At 43.6% G+C, this 18,114-nt stretch overlaps 1 protein-coding gene across 3 annotated transcripts in view; it reads left to right on the top strand.

The window, feature by feature from the left end:
- Positions 1–763: 763 nt before the first annotated feature.
- Positions 764–18,114, top strand: part of LOC115180101 (disintegrin and metalloproteinase domain-containing protein 15) — a 35,872-nt gene continuing 18,521 nt past the window's right edge. For all 3 annotated transcript variants that reach the window (XM_029742007.1, XM_029742009.1, XM_029742016.1), the window contains exons 1-14: positions 764–1,534; positions 7,135–7,238; positions 11,874–11,950; positions 12,201–12,279; positions 12,431–12,507; positions 13,462–13,669; positions 13,815–13,880; positions 14,052–14,123; positions 15,401–15,570; positions 15,729–15,813; positions 15,925–16,073; positions 16,278–16,455; positions 17,034–17,126; positions 17,508–17,703. In XM_029742007.1, the coding sequence (XP_029597867.1) occupies positions 1,270–1,534; positions 7,135–7,238; positions 11,874–11,950; positions 12,201–12,279; positions 12,431–12,507; positions 13,462–13,669; positions 13,815–13,880; positions 14,052–14,123; positions 15,401–15,570; positions 15,729–15,813; positions 15,925–16,073; positions 16,278–16,455; positions 17,034–17,126; positions 17,508–17,703 (1,819 nt within the window). In that variant the 5' untranslated portion in view covers positions 764–1,269. The remainder of the gene's footprint in view (positions 1,535–7,134; positions 7,239–11,873; positions 11,951–12,200; positions 12,280–12,430; positions 12,508–13,461; positions 13,670–13,814; positions 13,881–14,051; positions 14,124–15,400; positions 15,571–15,728; positions 15,814–15,924; positions 16,074–16,277; positions 16,456–17,033; positions 17,127–17,507; positions 17,704–18,114) is intronic.

Consider the following 18,114-nt stretch of genomic DNA (forward strand, 5'->3'; position numbering starts at 1 on the left):
CTACTGGCCCCAGTACTGGAGGGACCTGGGCAGGATCTGTTACACCTGTGTCCCCACTAGTAACTGGGACCCCACCCGTAACTGGGACCCCACCCGTAACTGGGACCCAGTAGAGAGCTATTCAGACATGTACTATGTTAGGGCGACCACCTAAATCACATGCAAACACAGTAAAGATATTTAGCATATTAAGCCCATTACAGGTTTTGGTCCTCAGTCTTTTTCAATAGCAATAAAACAAACTTGCCGAATGAACAGTTGATCATTACACACTGTTAATTGTTTATCTTGGCTCATTTCTTTCAAGTTTTGTTCTGAAGGAAATTGTTTCATTCCTTGAATCCCTGTCCAAAGTTGTATTTCCTGTGACTAATTAATCGTTAAATCAACTAGACACAACAATAGCATCTGTTTCACCAGAGGTTTCAGCAGATTGCAGTTGTTATTTAACAATGCTGACAATTTACAAAACTGTAGATCCAGCTAATTCTTTGGGATGTTCAGACAATACTTTAACTTGATATTATCAGATTAAATAGCCTATGTCTGTGTGTAAGGTAAACAATTGCATAATTTAGTCACACCTAATTACCTTAAAAATGCAGGACTTTATAAATCGATTTTGTATTTTTAGAATTTTCTATATAGAAATGTTGTAAGGTTAGAATACGCTGCTGTCTAGAATGAGACCGCAGAAAGATTCGGGCAGTAAAGAGTTAAAGCACAAGAGAAAATCCCGCCCTGTACGGGGGTTGAAATGCGATTACACCATCGCTGTATACACACACTCAGTCTTGTGCCCGAATGTCTTGCATGTGCGAAGCTGTCTGTCTTTCAGGAATTAAGATATTCTGAATAATACTTTGGGAGTTTAACGAGATCAGTGGGCTCATCTCCGCTACGGAATGGACATGTTGGGGTAGCTCTGTGAGTGAAGGTAACGGTACTGGAAATATCCCCCTGCGATAACTGCAGCCAGAGGCTACGGACAGCGGGCCGGGCTTGGTTAGAGGTTTGTTACAGGACTTTATGGTGTGGGCTAATGGCGCAGGTGAATGAAGCCTCTTGAAATAAAGTTACGCGTTCGATTGACTGGCATATGCAACACTTCTGCTCTGCGCGTGCATTTGTGGATGGCTATCATGGACTTTCGCTTGACATTTGCCCCTGTAGGCAAATTGAGGTAGCCGTATAGTTGCCTCCAATAGAATCTGTGACCTTTCTCCGTTTCTGAATGCCTTGTTTTACACCTTTTACATGGATTAGTTGATGGACACGAGCCAATGTCACTGCGCAACAATGTTTCTATCTCGAGCTCTGGTAACGTTGGTGCTACTCGAGACTGTAACATTTCGCGGCACTGAATCAAATACGTTACCTAGTAACCGTTTAGGATTACCGGACGATGCCGATTTGCAGGAATATCTGCTTGCGGAAAGTCATATGAACTCAAATAAAACAGAGATGGAGAAGCCACAAGAGAAGCTGTCTCCTTTGAACGCAACAACAGTATCGTCTCACTCCTCACTTACAAGTAGGTATTTGTATTAACCCTAGTTTAGCCTAGGCAACTTCAAAGGAACTGTCATTAAAATTTAATTGCAGTCCTTGCCTGGGCACTCTCAAATTCACCCAAAATGACATTACATTTTAGGCCTATCCTACAGTCAGTTAAACCTCTATACTGGAGCCTAGCATACATGCTAATTACAATTAATATTTATCTGATACCTTTACTTTCTAAACACTTATAATAACACGTTTCTAGTTGGCCGGACTCTGACCCTGGCCCAGTGACTGTCAAGCCCAACACCTAGCGACCTGGTGAAGAGGTTCAGACCTTTTCACTTAATTGTTAAGATATTGGCTTGACAGTCGCTGGACACGCATTCAAATCCCAGTTGGGGCAAATTCTCCAAAAATATGTTGGAGGTGGTTTATGGTAGAGAAATAAACATGAAATTCTCTGGCAACAGCTCTGGTGGACATTCCTGCAGTCAGCATGCCAATTGCACGCTCCCTCAACTTGAGACCTCTGTTGCATTGTGTTGTGTGACAAACCAGCACATTTTAGCGTGGCCTTTTATTGTCCCCAGCACAAGGTGCACCTGTGTAATGATCATGCTGTTTAAATCAGCTTCTTGATATTATTTTATTTATTTAACTTGGCAAGTCAGTTAAGAACAAATTCTAATTTACTATGACGGCCTACCAAAAGGCCAAATACCTCCTGTGAGGATGGGAGCAGGGATTAAAAAAAAGTGTGTGTGTGTCATATATATATATATATATATATATAAGAGAGACCTAAGACAACAACATAGCATGGTAGCAAAACAACATGGTAGCAAAACAACATGGTACAAACATTATTGGGCACAGACAACAGCACAAAGGGCAAGAAGGTAGAGACAACAATACATCACGCAAAGCAGCCACAACTGTCAGTAAGAGTGTCCATGATTGAGTCTTTGAATGAAGAGATTGAGATAAAACTGTCCAGTTTGAGTGTTTGTTGCAGCTCGTTCAAGTCGCTAGCTGCAGCGAACTGAAAAGAGAGCGACCCAGGGATGTGTGTGCTTTGGGGACCTTTAACAGAATGTGACTGGCAGAAAGGGTGTTGTATGTGGAGGATGAGGGCTGCAGTAGATATCTCAGATAGGGGGGAGTGAGGTCTGAGGGTTTTATAAATAAGCATCAACCAGTGGGTCTTGCGATGGGTATACAGAGATGCCCAGTTTACAGAGGAGTATAGAGTGCAGTGATGTGTCCTATAAGGGGCATTGGTGGCAAATCTGATGGCCGAATGGTAAAGAACATCTAGCTGCTCGAGAGCACCCTTACCTGCTGATCTATAAATTATGTCTCCGTAATCTAGCATGGGTAGGATGGCCATCTGAATCAGGGTTAGTTTGGCAGCTGGGGTGAAAGGGGAGCGATTACGATAGAGGAAACCAAGTCTAGATTTAACTTTAGCCTGCAGCTTTGAAATGTGCTGAGCCATACTCCCAAGTACTTGTATGAGGTGGCTACCTCAAGCTCTAAACCCTCAGAGGTAGTAATCACACCTGTGGGAAGAGGGGCATTCTTCTTACCAAACCACATGACCTTTGTTTTGGAGGTGTTCAGATCAAGGTTAAGGGTAGAGAAATCTTGTTGGACACTAAGAAATCTTTGTTGTAGAGCATTTAACACAAAATCCGGGGAGGGGCCAGCGTATAAGACTGTATCATGTCTTGGCAAAGGAGAAATGCTCACTAACAAGGATGTAAACAAATTTGTGCACATCATTTTAGAGAAATAAGCTTTTTGTACATATGGAAAATGTCTGCAGTCTTTTAGTTCAGCTCATGAAAACATGTTGCGTTTATATTTTTGTTCAGTGTACAGTTGAAGTCGGAGGTTTACATACACTTAGGTTGGACTCATTAAAACTTGTTTTTCAATCACTCCACAAATTTCTTATGGCTGGAATCCCGTTAGCGGGATCGATATGACAACAGCCAGTGAAAGTGCAGGACCCCAAATTCAAAACAACAAGATCTCAATTACAATTTCTCAAACATACAAGTATTATACACCATTTTAAAGCTTTACTTCTTGTTAATCCAGCCACAGTGTCTGATTTCAAAAAGGCTTTATGGCGAAAGCAAACCATATGATTATGTTAGGTCAGCGCCTATACACAAAAAAAGCACAGCCATTTTCCAGCCAAAGAGAGGAGTCACAAAAAGCAGAAATAGAGAGAAAATTAATCACTAACCTTTGATGATCTTCATCAGATGACACTCATAGGACTTCATGTTACACAATACATGTATGTTTTGTTCGATAAAGTTCATATTTATATCCAAAAATCTCAGTTTACATTGACGTGTTATGTTCAGTAATGTTTTGCCTCCAAAACTCCTGATGATTTTGCAGAGAGCCACATCAATTTACAGAAATAGTCATCATAAATGTTGATGAAAATACAAGTATTATGCATGGAACTTTAGATAAACTTCTCCTTAATGCAACCGCTGTGTCAGATTTCATAAAAGCTTTACCGAAAAAGCACACCATGCAATAATCTGAGTACGGCGCTCAGACACAAAAACATGCCATACAATATATCCGCCATGTTGGAGTCAACAATAGTCAGAAATAGCATTATAAATATTCACTTACCTTTGATGATCTTCATCAGAATGCACTCCCAGGAATCCCAGTTCCACAATAAATGTTTGTTTTGTTCGATAAAGTCCATCCTTTATGTCCAAATACCTCCTTTTTGTTCGCGCCTTCAGTTCACAAATCCAAATTCACAACGCGCAGGTCAGACGAAAACTCAAAAAATTCCATTACAGTTCGTAGAAACATGTCAAACGATGTATAGAATCAATCTTTAGGATGTTTTTATCATAAATCTGCAATAAAGTTTCAACCGGAGAAATCCTTTGTCTTCAGAAATGCAATGGAACTGAGCTACCTTTCATGTGAGCACGCATGGCTGAGGCTCATGCCCTGCTGGCAGTCCTCTCAATCAATGAGCTCTTATTCTCCCCCACTTCACAGTAGAAGCCTCAAACAAGGTTCCAAAGACTGTTGACATCTAGTGGAAGCCTTAGGAAGTGCAAAATGACACTGTAGTTTGGATAGGCAATCACTTGAAAAACTACAAACCACTTCCTGTTTGGATTTTGTCTCAGGTTTTTGCCTGCCATATGAGTTCTGGTATACTCACAGACATAATTCAAACAGTTTTAGAAACTTCAGAGTGTTTTCTATCCAAATCTACTAATAATATGCATATCTTAGCTTCTGGGCGTGAGTAGCAGGCAGTTTACTCTGGGCACGTCAGTCATCCAAGCTACTCAATACTGCCACCATCCATAAGAAGTTAACAAACTACAGTTTGGGCAAGTCTTGTTAGGACATCTACTTTGTGCAAGGCACAAGTAATTTTTCCAACAATTGTTTACAGACAGATTATTTCATTTATATTTCACTCTATCACAATTCCAGTGGGTCAGAAGTTTACATACATTAAGTTGGCTGTGCCTTGAAACTGCTTGAAAAATTCCAGAAAATTATGTCATGGCTTTAGAAGCTTCTGATATGCTAATTGACATCATTTGAGTCAGTTGAAGGTGTACCTGTGGATGTATTTCAAGGCCTACCTTCAAACTCAGTGCCTCTGTGCTTGACATCAGGTGAAAATCAAAATATATCAGCCAAGACCTCAGAAAAGAAATTGTAGACCTCCACAAGTCTGGTTCATCCTTGGGAGCAATTTCCAAACGCCTGAAGGTACCACGTTCATCTGTACAAACAATAGTACACAAATATAAACACCATGGGACCACGCAGCCGTCATACCGCTCAGGCAGGAAACGCGTTCTGTCTCCTAGAGATGAACGTACTTTGGTGCGAAAAGTGCAAATCAATCCCAGAACAACAGCAAAGGACCTTGTGAAGATGCTGGAGGACACAGGTACAAAAGTATCTATATCCACAGTAAAACGAGTCCTATATTGACATAACCTGAAAGGCCGCTCAGCAAGAAGGAAGCCACTGTCCCAAAACCGCCATAAAATAGCCAGACTACGGTTTGTAACTGCACATGGGGACAAAGATCGTACTTTTTGGAGAAATGTCCTCTGGTCTGATGAAACAAAAATATAACTGTCTGGCCATAATGGCCATCGTTATGTTTGGAGGAAAAAGGGGGAGGCTTGCAAGCCGAATAACACCATCCCAACCGTGAAGCATGGGGGTGGCAGCATCATGTTGTGGGGGTGTTTTGCTGAAGGAGGGACTGGTGCACTTCACAAAATAGATGGCATCATGAGGAAAGAAAATTATGTGGATATATTGAAGCAACATCTCAAGACATCAGTCAGGAAGTTAAAGCTTGGTCGCAAATGGGTCTTCCAAATGGACAAGGACCCCAAGCATACTTCCAAAGTTGTGGCAAAATGGCTTAAGGACAACAAAGTCAAGGTATTGGAGTGGCCATCACAAAGCCCTGACCTCAATCCCATAGAAAATGTGTGGGCAGAACTGAAAAAGCGTGTGCGAGCAAGGAGGCCTACAAACCTGACTCAATTACACCAGCTCTGCCAGGAGGAATGGGCCAAAATTCACCCAACTTATTGTGGAAAGCTTGTGGAAGGCTACCCAACACGTTTGACCAAAGTTAAATAATTTAAAGGCAATGCTACCAAATACTAATTGAGTGTATGTAAACTTCTGAGCCACTGGGAATGTGATGAATGAAATAAAAGCTGAAATAAATCATTCTCTACTATTATTCTGACATTTCACATTCTTAAAATAAAGTGGTGATCCTAATTGACCTAAGACAGGGAATTTTTACTAGGATTAAATGTCAGGAATTGTGAAAAACTAAGTTTAAATGTATTTGGCTAAGGTGTATGTAAACTTCCGACTTCAACTGTACACAGGTAGGCTATTGTAAAATGGGCACTGGGAGGTGGTCTGCTGCTTTTTAGTCCTCGAGACACCTGCCAGCCAGCCAGTCATCTATAACTAGCCTAATACAGGCTCTGGACAACAGCTGTACTAGGAACGGACAGGGGACACAGAGCCTCTTGTACTGAATTTAAATCAGCTGTGTCTGTTTTATGTGTGTGTGAAGAAAGGAGTCAGAAGATATGCCTGCTAAGAAACAGAGAGCATGAGCTGTTATAAGCACATCTGGCATCACTGATTGGTTTGTGCAATTAGCTTGAATTGTACATGCTTAGTTAAGATTGTGATGCTGAGCTTTTTTCCTGGCATATTGAAACCATTTAATGAAAATTGTAGGTTTCCTGCATTTCCTACCCTAAGCCTGTATACCACATTAGTTTTCCCTTACTACTAAGGGATATCCATCTGGGATATTGCTGACTTTATCTTAGCATTAGCATTGCCCCATGGGGAAGGGTGTTCACTGACTACTAGGGCTGGGTAATAGGTTGCCATTAGCTGAGAATTTAGATTTTATGGTCACTACTAGCATTAACAAAATAGTTTCTCCATCCCCTGATGTTATAGCATCAAACTGATATTTATTATTCTGAATATAGCGCCTCAAGGGACATAAGACAATATTTTCCTATGAATCCCATCTCTCCCTGTCCCCAGGTCCAGAGCACCACCATGGTAGTAGGCACGGCAAGCCACTGGAGAGGACCAGGCCCTTTGTGGTAGTCGACGGACACAAGAGAAGTCTGAGTGAGGCCTTGCAGGTGAGACTACAGACATCAAGAGAATGTGTGTGTGAGAGTATCGTTCTACACAGGGCCATACACATACATACTATTACTCTGGTCCTACTTCCATTACCTGCTGTCTATTTCCATGCTTACATGTTACCATTCTTCATTCAGTGATCCCAGAGCACTTTTATAAAGTGGCCTTTATTTTTTTAAATAGTGTCAGAGGTTAATAACCATTCTATTTTTACAGGTCCCATAGGAACTCCTAATTTTAAACTGCAGTTTTATATCTCAAACTAACATCAAACCCACACCTGGTTATTCCAATTCCAATGTGCGGCTCACATTTTTTTATATTCGAAGGTCGTCAGTGTTATGATGTTCTCCTCTCTGGGTGGAGTGAGTGATATGGGGGAATTCTTCAGGATATGATTTCAGACCTCCTGTCAGCTGCACAGGAAGTGTCTGTCCTCTTAAAGTGCCCCAGTCCCCCCCCACCTTCTTCAGATCATAGTTTTTATTCAGGAAGCTCCATGTAAAATATGTCAAGGCGCCTACTTCCTTCCTCTGTTATATTAGCAAAAAAAAGGAAGTCAGACAGCAGACCCCCCCCCTCCTCCTTTCCACACACACACATAGAGGAAAGTAGAGAATAAGAGCATGACAGGGCTACATTTTTGCACATCACTTTTTAAGCCAGCTACTGGATCAGAATGTTGAACCCCATTGGCAAAGCAGTCTCTATCAGGCACCCAGATGTTTGTTTACTGGTTTCAAAACACACCCGGGCACTGCACTGTCATACAAATAACACAGTTGAGTGGGCCTCATTGGCTAAGATTCAGCGGAGAGTCACTCCTAATTCCTACATTATTGTGTGGTTTATCCTCTGAATCATTGCAGTCATTGATGAATGAGTAGCCGTTTTTCACTTGTCATGAGGTTACTGCACCCACAGCCTACTGCTCATACTGACGAACATAACACCAGTGATTCACATACTCACTCAAAATACATGCAATGTGTAACCATGGAAACCGGGATCTGTTTTTAGATTGTTTGTCAGAAATGAGAGGAAAGGTGGGGGATGGTGCCGTATGGGAGGGGTGTGACTGTGTGTGTCTGTTATACAAACTTTGTCCGTCCACCCTCATCAACGCCCACCCATCCCTTGAACAATGTAATTCCTGTAACGCTCCATTTCCCAGTCTAGGGTATTCAAGTGATAAAGATCACTCCAACCCGAGCCAAGTGTGACATTAGAGGGGGGGGGGGGCTCTTATCTACTTAAGAAAGTGTCTGTAGGGAAAGTGTTTCACTAGGGTGTGTGGTGTATTGAGCCGGGTAAAGAATGTTCTTGAGTTAATCCTCACCCGGGGTTGTGTTTATATAACCAGATCATTCATTATACCCCAAAAGTAATTCAAATCACTGAGTACTTCTCTGAGCCCAAGTGAAGGTAATGCAAGTAGGCAGGCTTCTAGTTAAATGGGAATGAATCACTTGTTTCCTATTGGTGAGGTTAGTTCTGGATATCCATGCACAGCAGTAAAGAAACAGTCAGAGGCAGACATGGGTTCCAGTGAAATGGTTTTCACTCTTGCCTTCATACCACCATCTGTTGAACATTTATAAACCAGGACGTGTTGACTCTGGTTCATTGATATGAATCAGTCAAGTGCTAGGGAAGAGAAGAGCCAGCAAACACCACATTCCCTTTGGGGCTGGAGTTGAATGTGACACTCCTCTACCTCATGTTGCCCATTGTACATTAATTCACTTGGCTGTTATTGTAATGCAAAGGGGTACACAAGTCATGAACTAACCCAGAGACTTCCCCCAGATAGTAGGCAGGCACACTCCATTGACATGTCCAGACTTGATCCATAAACAGGATCCAGGGCTGCTCTGGGTCAGACTAAATAACAGAGAAGCACAACAGGGACTGAGGAAGACAGACATCCCAGGAGCTGACTGATTGGATTTCCCTCCCTCGCACTCTTCCATTGAGCTGAAAGAGCTGGAGAGGAATCACGCCTCGCCCTGTCCCTCCCTCTCTCCCTTCCTCCGTTACACCCCCTCCACCCCTTTTCCCCTCTCCTCCTCCCTGGTTTATTTCTTCTGCTGTGGGTCACAAGCAGCTCTGGGTCTGAATGGACCCCACCCAGCATTCATGTGGCAGTGAGCTCATCTTGTTGCTAGCAGGAGGTCACGGCCTGGGACATTTACCTCACTGAGAAGGAGAGGGGGGAAATAAGAGGAGGAGAGGGTGAAGGTAGAGAGAGTGGGGGAAGGAGAGGTAATGGCAGCAGAGATGGAGTGGACATGGTTGCCGATTGGATAAAGAATGACAGAGAGGAGAGAGAGGTGAAAGTGAAACGCCAATGAGAGTGAAACGAGAGACCAGTTGCGAGTGTGAGGTAAGGATTCAGAAGGAGGGAGAGGGGGGAGAGAAGAGAAGGTAGAGACAAGGATAGAAATGTAAGATAAATTGTAATGCTCAAAGAAGAGGGAGAGGGTGAGAAAGGGAGAAGTGAGGCAATGACAAACAAAGTGTGTAGAGGGTGGGTGTTTCTTGGCTGAGCTCCAGATATTTGGGCGTGATCCTCCACTAGAGCCCTGAACAGATGTAGCTCTGCTCTGCTCTGGAAGGAGCCCTGTTTCTACTCTGACCTCTCACCCCAAAACGACAATCCAAGGCAGCTTTCCAAGAGATGCAGATGTTTGAGAGAGTGTGTACATGTGCTGTATGTCTTCCTATCTCTTTCTCACCCTTAATCTTTCTTCTCTTTGGACGCATAACTGACATTACTGTAGTTTGTTTTTTGCCTTGTAGTTTTTAGCCAGATCTCCACCATTGTGCTTGGAGTCTTTGTTGGTTACCCATTGGACTCTTGCCCTGGCAGTAAAAAAACACAGACCCACCCAACATAACTCAGTCACACTCACCTTACATACTGTGGTGAATGACCTCACCAAAGCCCTCTGATTATAATAAAGACTATAGAAACTAGAAATAGACCAGAGTTATGTTTTCATTTCCCTCTCAATTATCAGCATCTACTTCTGGGATTCTTCTTGGATTATGATATTCTTGGATGTGGAACCAGTTGTATTTTGTACATATCCAATGACTTGGTTCCAGTGTGAATAGATATGTTATTACTAATAGCCTCTTAGAGCCTATGGTACAGGGACACAGTTGTATGTGTCATATGAACCATGATGATGTTAAAGTATTTCTGGGACTGTGGACAGTAGAATACTTCTGAGTGAATTGGGTGTAAGTTGTTCTTGGACTTGGGTAGCCGGCAATGACATTATCCAGCATGATTTCGCCGCTCCACAGAAAATTTAGACTCTCTGGTTCCTCATAGTCACTAACCGCTACTTGGAACTGAACAGACCTCTCTGGCATACTGTCACCACCATTACCTTACTGCCTGTACTCCTAGTCCAGTCCCATTTCCAAGCCTGATCCTCTGCCAACTCCTGTCAGTTAGCTGGAGAGGAGAAAGCGAGGAAGCAGCACTCTGCGGTGGGGAAGGAGGGAAGCGCCAACAGGAAGGGTTTCACTTACTTACTGTCTTCATAGGTGGAGCCGTTAAATGCGCTAGAAAATGACTGAATGGCAGGAAGAGAGACGGTGTTAGTTCCCGCTGGGGGGAATGACTGTAATGAGATGGAAGCGCAGGGGAAACGGACATGAAAAGAGGGAGCGGACGTAATTTACCCACCGCCGCCTCTGCGTTTGATGAGAGAAATATGCAGCAGGCAAAGGAAGTCCATTTATAGCCTGATCCTTAGTGCCTACAAGGGGTAACCCTGGCTGACAGTCTGATTCAGCTCATTTGGGCTCTAGTATTGTGCTTAGGTGCCAGTGCCAATCAAGGACTGGGCGCTGCACGCATTTAGAGACTGGGTTTATTTTAGAGAGCATGCAGGTGTAAGCGTTGATAGGTAATGCTCAGGGGCGGCTGCAGCCATAGACAAAGTATAACTTTAATCGCACCATCTCATTTCATGTCCGCTGACTGGTTTGATGGGATGAGTATTGATTGGCTGAAGGGATTCAAAGTATATAGTATTATCCAATTTGAGCGTTGCGTAATAATGGAACTTTAGTGTGGAGAAAGGATGTGCGCTCCATAGCTGTCTACTACATCTGAAATGTTGTCCATCAGCCTCTAAAGGATATAGGTCATTGTGTACATAACATGCTCTTTATGAACTATGCAGGACTTCCTAAGCCTCAATCCTTTAAACTTCGCAGGGTTAATAAGAAAGACCACATGGTGGTACTGGATATTACTGCTGTTTCACTAAGAAGATTGTCCCTTTGCCCCGTTTGCCACTTCAAGCTGATCTTGGCTGCATTCGCTCATTAAGACACTCATCAGGTGCTAATCATGAATACACCATGTTGAAACATTGAGTGATTACAATAACAACAACAACAGCAAACAAAGTAATTGCTGGAAAGATTTTGTTGGACAATGAGTTAATTTGGTCACACAAGGTCCTTGTTCCCCTTTAGCACAACAGTTGTTAGGGGGAAGTGTCCAACCGAATTTTCGTAATACAGTTAGTTCAGTTATCCACTGACTTATGAGGATAAAAATCACAGTACACGTTACCAGGTGTATGTTTCTTTTCCTTTCACAGAACGGTCACCCAGACAAGCTACAGTGTGGTCTTCACTTTGGAGGCAGCATCTATCTTTTGGACCTGGAGAAAAACCAGTAAGCTCACTAACAAAATATACTCCATTTTAAAATATCAGAAGACTAAAATATATATATAATCATAAGCTTTAGCTATCTGAATGGGGAGTTGTGATGCAGAAATGCCCCAACCTTTGCCATCGTTGAGTTAAGACTTCAAAGTTTCATAAAGGGATTTATCATCAACAATAAAACGTTCGGACTTCAGACAAATCTTCAGAGGAAGTAGTCTGAATGAATGTACAGTAACCCTGTCCTCTCCCTGCAGTGATCTCCTGCCCAAGCCCCCCAATGTCTTCTACTACCTCCCTAATGGCACTGGGGTTTCTTTAGAGGAGGGCACAGTGGTAAGTAATGTGTTGTAAATGTTCTGATTTGTTATAGGTAGAATTGTTAAAGGGGTTGTTATGAAAATGGCAAGTTAGTTCATATGAGCTTGGATAATAATGTCGTCATAATATTATGTTGACTACTCTCTCCCTGGTTGTTGTCTCCTAGACTCACTGCTACTACCACGGCTCAGTGAGGGGCTTCCCACAGTCCAGGGTGGCTCTCAGTACCTGCTCTGGACTCAGGTAATAATATCAACTTTAACTCTCTGTCAAAACTACAAGATGGTATGCAGCCTGTCAAAATTAGGATAATTTCCCCTCTGTCACTATCCAAAGGAATGTATATTTTCACGGAACTTCACAAGCAAAGCAACAGCATGCGAACAATGTTCCCTGTAGATGAACCCAGTCAACATTCTTGATTTGAGAATGGTGTCCATGGAAGTGAGTTCATACAAATTCATACTATGTAATCATGCCTTTTAGGTTTTCCATTAAGAAATAGAGTCTAACGGCTCAATAAGTTTACCCGCATTACCTTCTGACCTTAAGCATATGCATTTCATTATCTGTTATGTAATGGTTCATGCATTTAAAACCAGTAAAGTAATATAAACAGGGGTCAGCCTTATCCCACTTAATCGCCCTCCTCAGTTACTCCCTTTGTGGTGCACTATATGGTGAACCTATTATTATCGAAAGGGGAAGTCTTTACTAAGGGCACTTCACCTTTGCCTGCAGTACGGACAACGTCATGGTTATGTGAGCGTCATGGTTCTATGAGTGGGGCAAAGTGATCAACCGTGAGGTGGCTTTAATCCAATTCAGATTAATCAGAAAGAACTCTGACCTCCTCAAGCATACTAATCAACCGATTTGAGAAAGCGCCAGTTTTAATCTGGGGTCCCTTCCGCTGACTTGGATACTTTAGGGATATCCAAATAAACTTGGTGAAAATCCTCTTGACCTTTATTTCGAGTTGGAGTTATTTAGAGCTCTTTACTCATGTGGGCAGACCGTGTGGCCATATACTCGGTTTAGGGTCATGTTTATGTAGCAAAGGTAATCTGGTTTCTAGCAGAGCCTTGAACAATGTCCTCACCTGAAGTAACTGTATTTACTTGGAACTTGGACACCATTTTGTGCCCCTGTTGACTCCCTGTTGAGTGAGTCCCTGTTTATTCCCCTCTCCCTCAGGGGCGTGGTGGCTATCAACTCCACCCTGAGCTTTGAGCTGCAGCCTGAGGAAGACCATGAGGAGGGGGCAGAGGAGAGTGGAGGGGAGGAGGAGGGGATGCACCTGCTTTACTCCACCAGACCTCTGGAGAAGGGTAGTGTTGGGGGCTGTGGGGTGTCCCATACACCTGTACCCCCCATCCACATCCCACCACAAGTCCCACATAGGGTGAGAGGGGCTGGAAGCACAATCAAATGTTTATCTAGGGATTGGAACTACTAATGTTTTCGCCACTGCTGGAAATACCATACTGACTTCCCTAAATTGTACATTGGCCCGAATGTCTTTTGTTTACACTTTGCTTTTTTTGTAGAGTAAGAGGGACATTCTCTCAGAGACCAAGTACATAGAGCTTGTGCTTGTAGCTGATCACGAAGAGGTAATGTACGATAAGGCTAATGTACGACAATGCCCCTTAGTGTAAGCAAAGCACTGACATAGCTGCACTTTGAAGAGACCCCAGTACATTTAGACCAATCCCAGTACATTTAGACCAATCCCATCATGTTCTGTCTCTATTGTCCTAATCAATAACTGTTCTTTTTTACAGTACCTTAACTACCAGAAAATCAACAAGACTATCATCTATCGAATGCTGGATGTGGCCAACCAAGTAGACTGGGTATGTAACCTAATATTAAAGTGGTCTCCTTTTCACCTCATTTAACACCTGATTTACTTAACAAAAGCCACATCTCAATAAGTGGTCCAGGTAATTCGTGACATGGCACAAGTGGGTGGGTGGGCCTTACTTTTTCTGTCATCTACTGCTTCTCTATTGTTCTTCAAGCAAGCGGGAGGCTGACGATATCACGTATTCCCAACAGACCAACTCCTTGAATGCCCTACTCCTTGAAGTTTGCAGGTGTCTAAAAAACATTTATTTTGCTAAAAACAACATTTTCACCCTTTAGTGTATGTACTTTACTGTATTTATACTTGGGATATTGCTTTTCAAAAGTAAAATAAATCGCTGGAGGATGTCTTTAAGTATTAACCATATACACACAGTTTTTTAGGTACAGCATCCCATTCACGAAAATGGTTTGCTCCTACAGACAGTGTGTCACGTGGCTTGCTGTATATAGCAGGCAGACTGGCATCAAGGCATTCAGTTACTGTTCGATTGAATGTTAAAATGGGCAAAACGAGTGACCTAAGCGACTTTAAGCGTGGTATGATTGTTGGTGCCAGGCGCGCTGGATCCAGTATCTCAGAAACGGCTGGCCTCCTCGGCTTTTCACGCACGACAGTGTGTAAGATTTACAGAGAATAGTGCGACAAACAAAAAAACATCCAGTCAGCGGCAGTCCTGTGGGCGAAAACAGCTCAATGAGCGGTCAAAGGAGAAGGACAAGAACCGTGCAAGCAAACAGGCAGGCCACAAACAGGCAAATAATGGCGCAGGACGGCATCTCACACAACTCGTCAGTCATTTTTATGAATGTGCTATTACAGCAGACGACAACACCGGGTTCCACTCCTAAAAAGCAAGAAGAAGCGTCTCCAGTGGGCACGCTATCACCAACACTGGACAATTGAGGAGTGGAAAAACATTGCCTGGTCCAACTAAACCCGATTCCTGTTGCGCCTTGCTGATGGCAGAGTCAGTATTTGGCGTAGGCAGCATGAATCCATGGCACCGTCCTGCCTGGTGTCAACAGTACAGGCTGGTGGCAGTGGTGTAATGGTGTGGGAAATGTTTTCCTGGCACACATTAGATCCCTTGATACCAATTGAGCAATGTTTCCATGCCCCAAATAATTCAGGCTGTTCTGGAGCCAAAGGGAGATCCAACCCGGTACTAGATGGGTGTACCTAATAAACTGGCCAAATGATGTATATTTGTATTATATTTTCTTTGGTTTGTCATGGTGGTTCTCATCTACCCCTCTCTAGTTCTACCGGCCGCTGAGTGTGCGTGTGGCTCTAACTGGGCTGGAGATCTGGAGTGACCAGGATAAGATCCAGGTTGACAAGAGTCCCTCAAACACCCTCAACCGCTTCCTGGAGTGGCGCACCAGAGAGCTGCTGCCCCGCCTGCGCCACGACAATGCTCAGCTCATTATGTGAGTAGTCAAATGGACTTGGTTGAAGGTAATCGGTGCCTTTCTCACACCTGTACATTATGGAAGCAGATCCATCCCAAATACATGAATATACCAGTGGATGACCTCTTTGTGAAAATAGACTAACTATAACTGTGTGTGTTTGTGATCTGTTCCAGGGGGGAGTCATTTGATGGAACTACAGTGGGAATGGCATCTCAGTCTTCCATGTGCTCCAAGGACCGGTCAGGAGGGGTCAATGTGGTGAGTTAGTTAGGTTTATCAGTGGAGTAGAGGGGTAACTGCCCCACAATGACAGTATGAGTCTGGTAGTTGACTGACTCTGTGTGTCTCCTTCTCCCTCTCTGTGTGCAGGATCACCTGGTGAGTGTACTGGGGGTGGCGTCCACCATTGCCCATGAGCTCGGGCACAATCTGGGCATGAATCACGACACGGCCGACCGGCGCTGCCAGTGTCAGAACGAGCCACGCCTGGGAGGCTGCATCATGGAGCCGTCTACTGGGTGAGGGGCTAGGGGGCTATGGTGGGCTAGGTTTGACATGCATTACAAAAGCACTAGGCCATGCAAAGTCAATGATGCAAAACAGAAAGGGTCAGTTATGTGCAGCTCAGTTGCCTTGTATTATGTTAATTGTAATGCACTTGTAAGAAGCTCTGGATAAGAGCATCCACTAAATGGCTTGTTCTGTTTGCCCCTCTGACTCAGGTTCATGCCAGGCCAGCTGTTCAGCAGCTGCAGTGCCAGAGACCTGTCCCTCAGCCTGCTCCACGGTGGGGGGATGTGCCTCTTCAACGTGCCCCAGCCTGAGAAACTGCTGGGGGGGCCACGCTGTGGAAACCTCTACGTGGAGAAGGGAGAGGAGTGTGACTGCGGCTTGCTGGATGTATGTTTTAGGGAGGACAGCATAGCTCACCATAGATGCAGGTTAACATTTATTTTGATGAATCTTGCCCTGGAGGCAGCACTGAGCGGTTTCCTCTAGATGGGCCAGCTGTTAAGTCAAAATTGGCTGTATCATACAAAATGTATGGAAACAAAAATGTGCATTTTGGTCTTAATTTAAGGTTCGGCGTAAGGTTAGCAGTGTGGTCAGGGTTAAGGTTCGGTTTAGGTTTAAAATCTGATTTTATGACCTTGTGGATGTGCCAGCTACTGACCACCCTGCAGAGCTGCCTCCAGGACAAGATTCATCACAATGAACACCAACCTGCCACCATAGACGATAATTCAATGAACAGACTTTATGATTTAGGTCAGGGGTATTCAATCAGGGGGCCCGTGAAAATATATATAAATTACACATTTTATTTTGTTATTTCAATGTTTATATTACTAACGTATGATGGGGGTCCCTGGGTTGCAGTTTGCCTGGGAGGGGATCCCTGGGAAAGAAAAGGTTGAAGAGCCCTAACTTTCTTGTTTAGGATTAATTATTAAGTGTCTGTCTCTCTGGATGTCCAGGAGTGTAACGATCCTTGCTGCAATGCCACCACCTGTAAACTGGTTCCTGGGGCCCAGTGTTCCTCCGATGGCATCTGTTGTGACAACTGCAAGGTAGGCAAGCCTCTCTCCCTCTGTCTCCTTCACTGGACCCTTACTGACACACACTCACACACTCATTCAACCTCATCACTGAACACACTACTGAACACCTACATTTAAAATCAGCTCAGGTTGTTAGTATCATATTTATTATAACTATAATTATATATGTTATAACTCAGATTTGTATGTTCTTGTCTAGTACTGTTCTGTATTTTGTCATGTATTTGTATGTTTTATGTGGACACCAGGAAGAGTAGCTTCTGCATGTGCAATAGCTAATAGTGATCCTAATAAACTAAACTGTTACATGATCTATCACAAGAAGCTGAACAAAGGTCCAAATCATAAACCCCTTTACTGATATACTGTCTATTTTCTCTGTCTGACCAGCTGCGTACAGGTGGATGGATGTGTCGGCAGCCCCTGGGGGAGTGTGACCTCCCAGAGCACTGCACCGGTACCTCTCCCTACTGCCCCCCCAACGTGTTCCGGCAGAACGGCGAGCCCTGCGAGGAAGCTTCCTCCTACTGCTACAGCGGTGTCTGCGCCAGCTTCAACACACAGTGCCAGATGTTGTGGGGACCTAGTGAGTTGTTCTGGACCCGATAACCATTATGATTGATACCACTGTGGGGAGCTAGTGGCTAGTTATTTGGACTTGTTTCAGTACTTTGACCAAGTACTGTAGAACCTCGCGATCTGAACCCCAGAGTTCTGGACTGACTGGTCAGCGGAACTGGAACTTTTTAAAAGCAACAGAGAATTCTTGCCTGGACAAAGGATTCCTACAGTTTAAGTCGGAAGTTTACATACACTTAGGTTGGAGTCATTAAAACTTGTTTTTCAACCACTCCACAAATTTCTTGTTAACAAACTGTAGTTTTGGCAAGTCGGTTAGGACATCTACTTTGTGCATGATACAAGTAATTTTTCCAACAATTGTTTACAGACAGATTATTTCACTTATAACTCACTGTATCACAATTCCAGTGGGTCA

Source organism: Salmo trutta, chromosome 3 (assembly GCF_901001165.1).
Source record: "Salmo trutta chromosome 3, fSalTru1.1, whole genome shotgun sequence".
In the NCBI taxonomy this organism is placed as follows: domain Eukaryota; kingdom Metazoa; phylum Chordata; class Actinopteri; order Salmoniformes; family Salmonidae; genus Salmo; species Salmo trutta.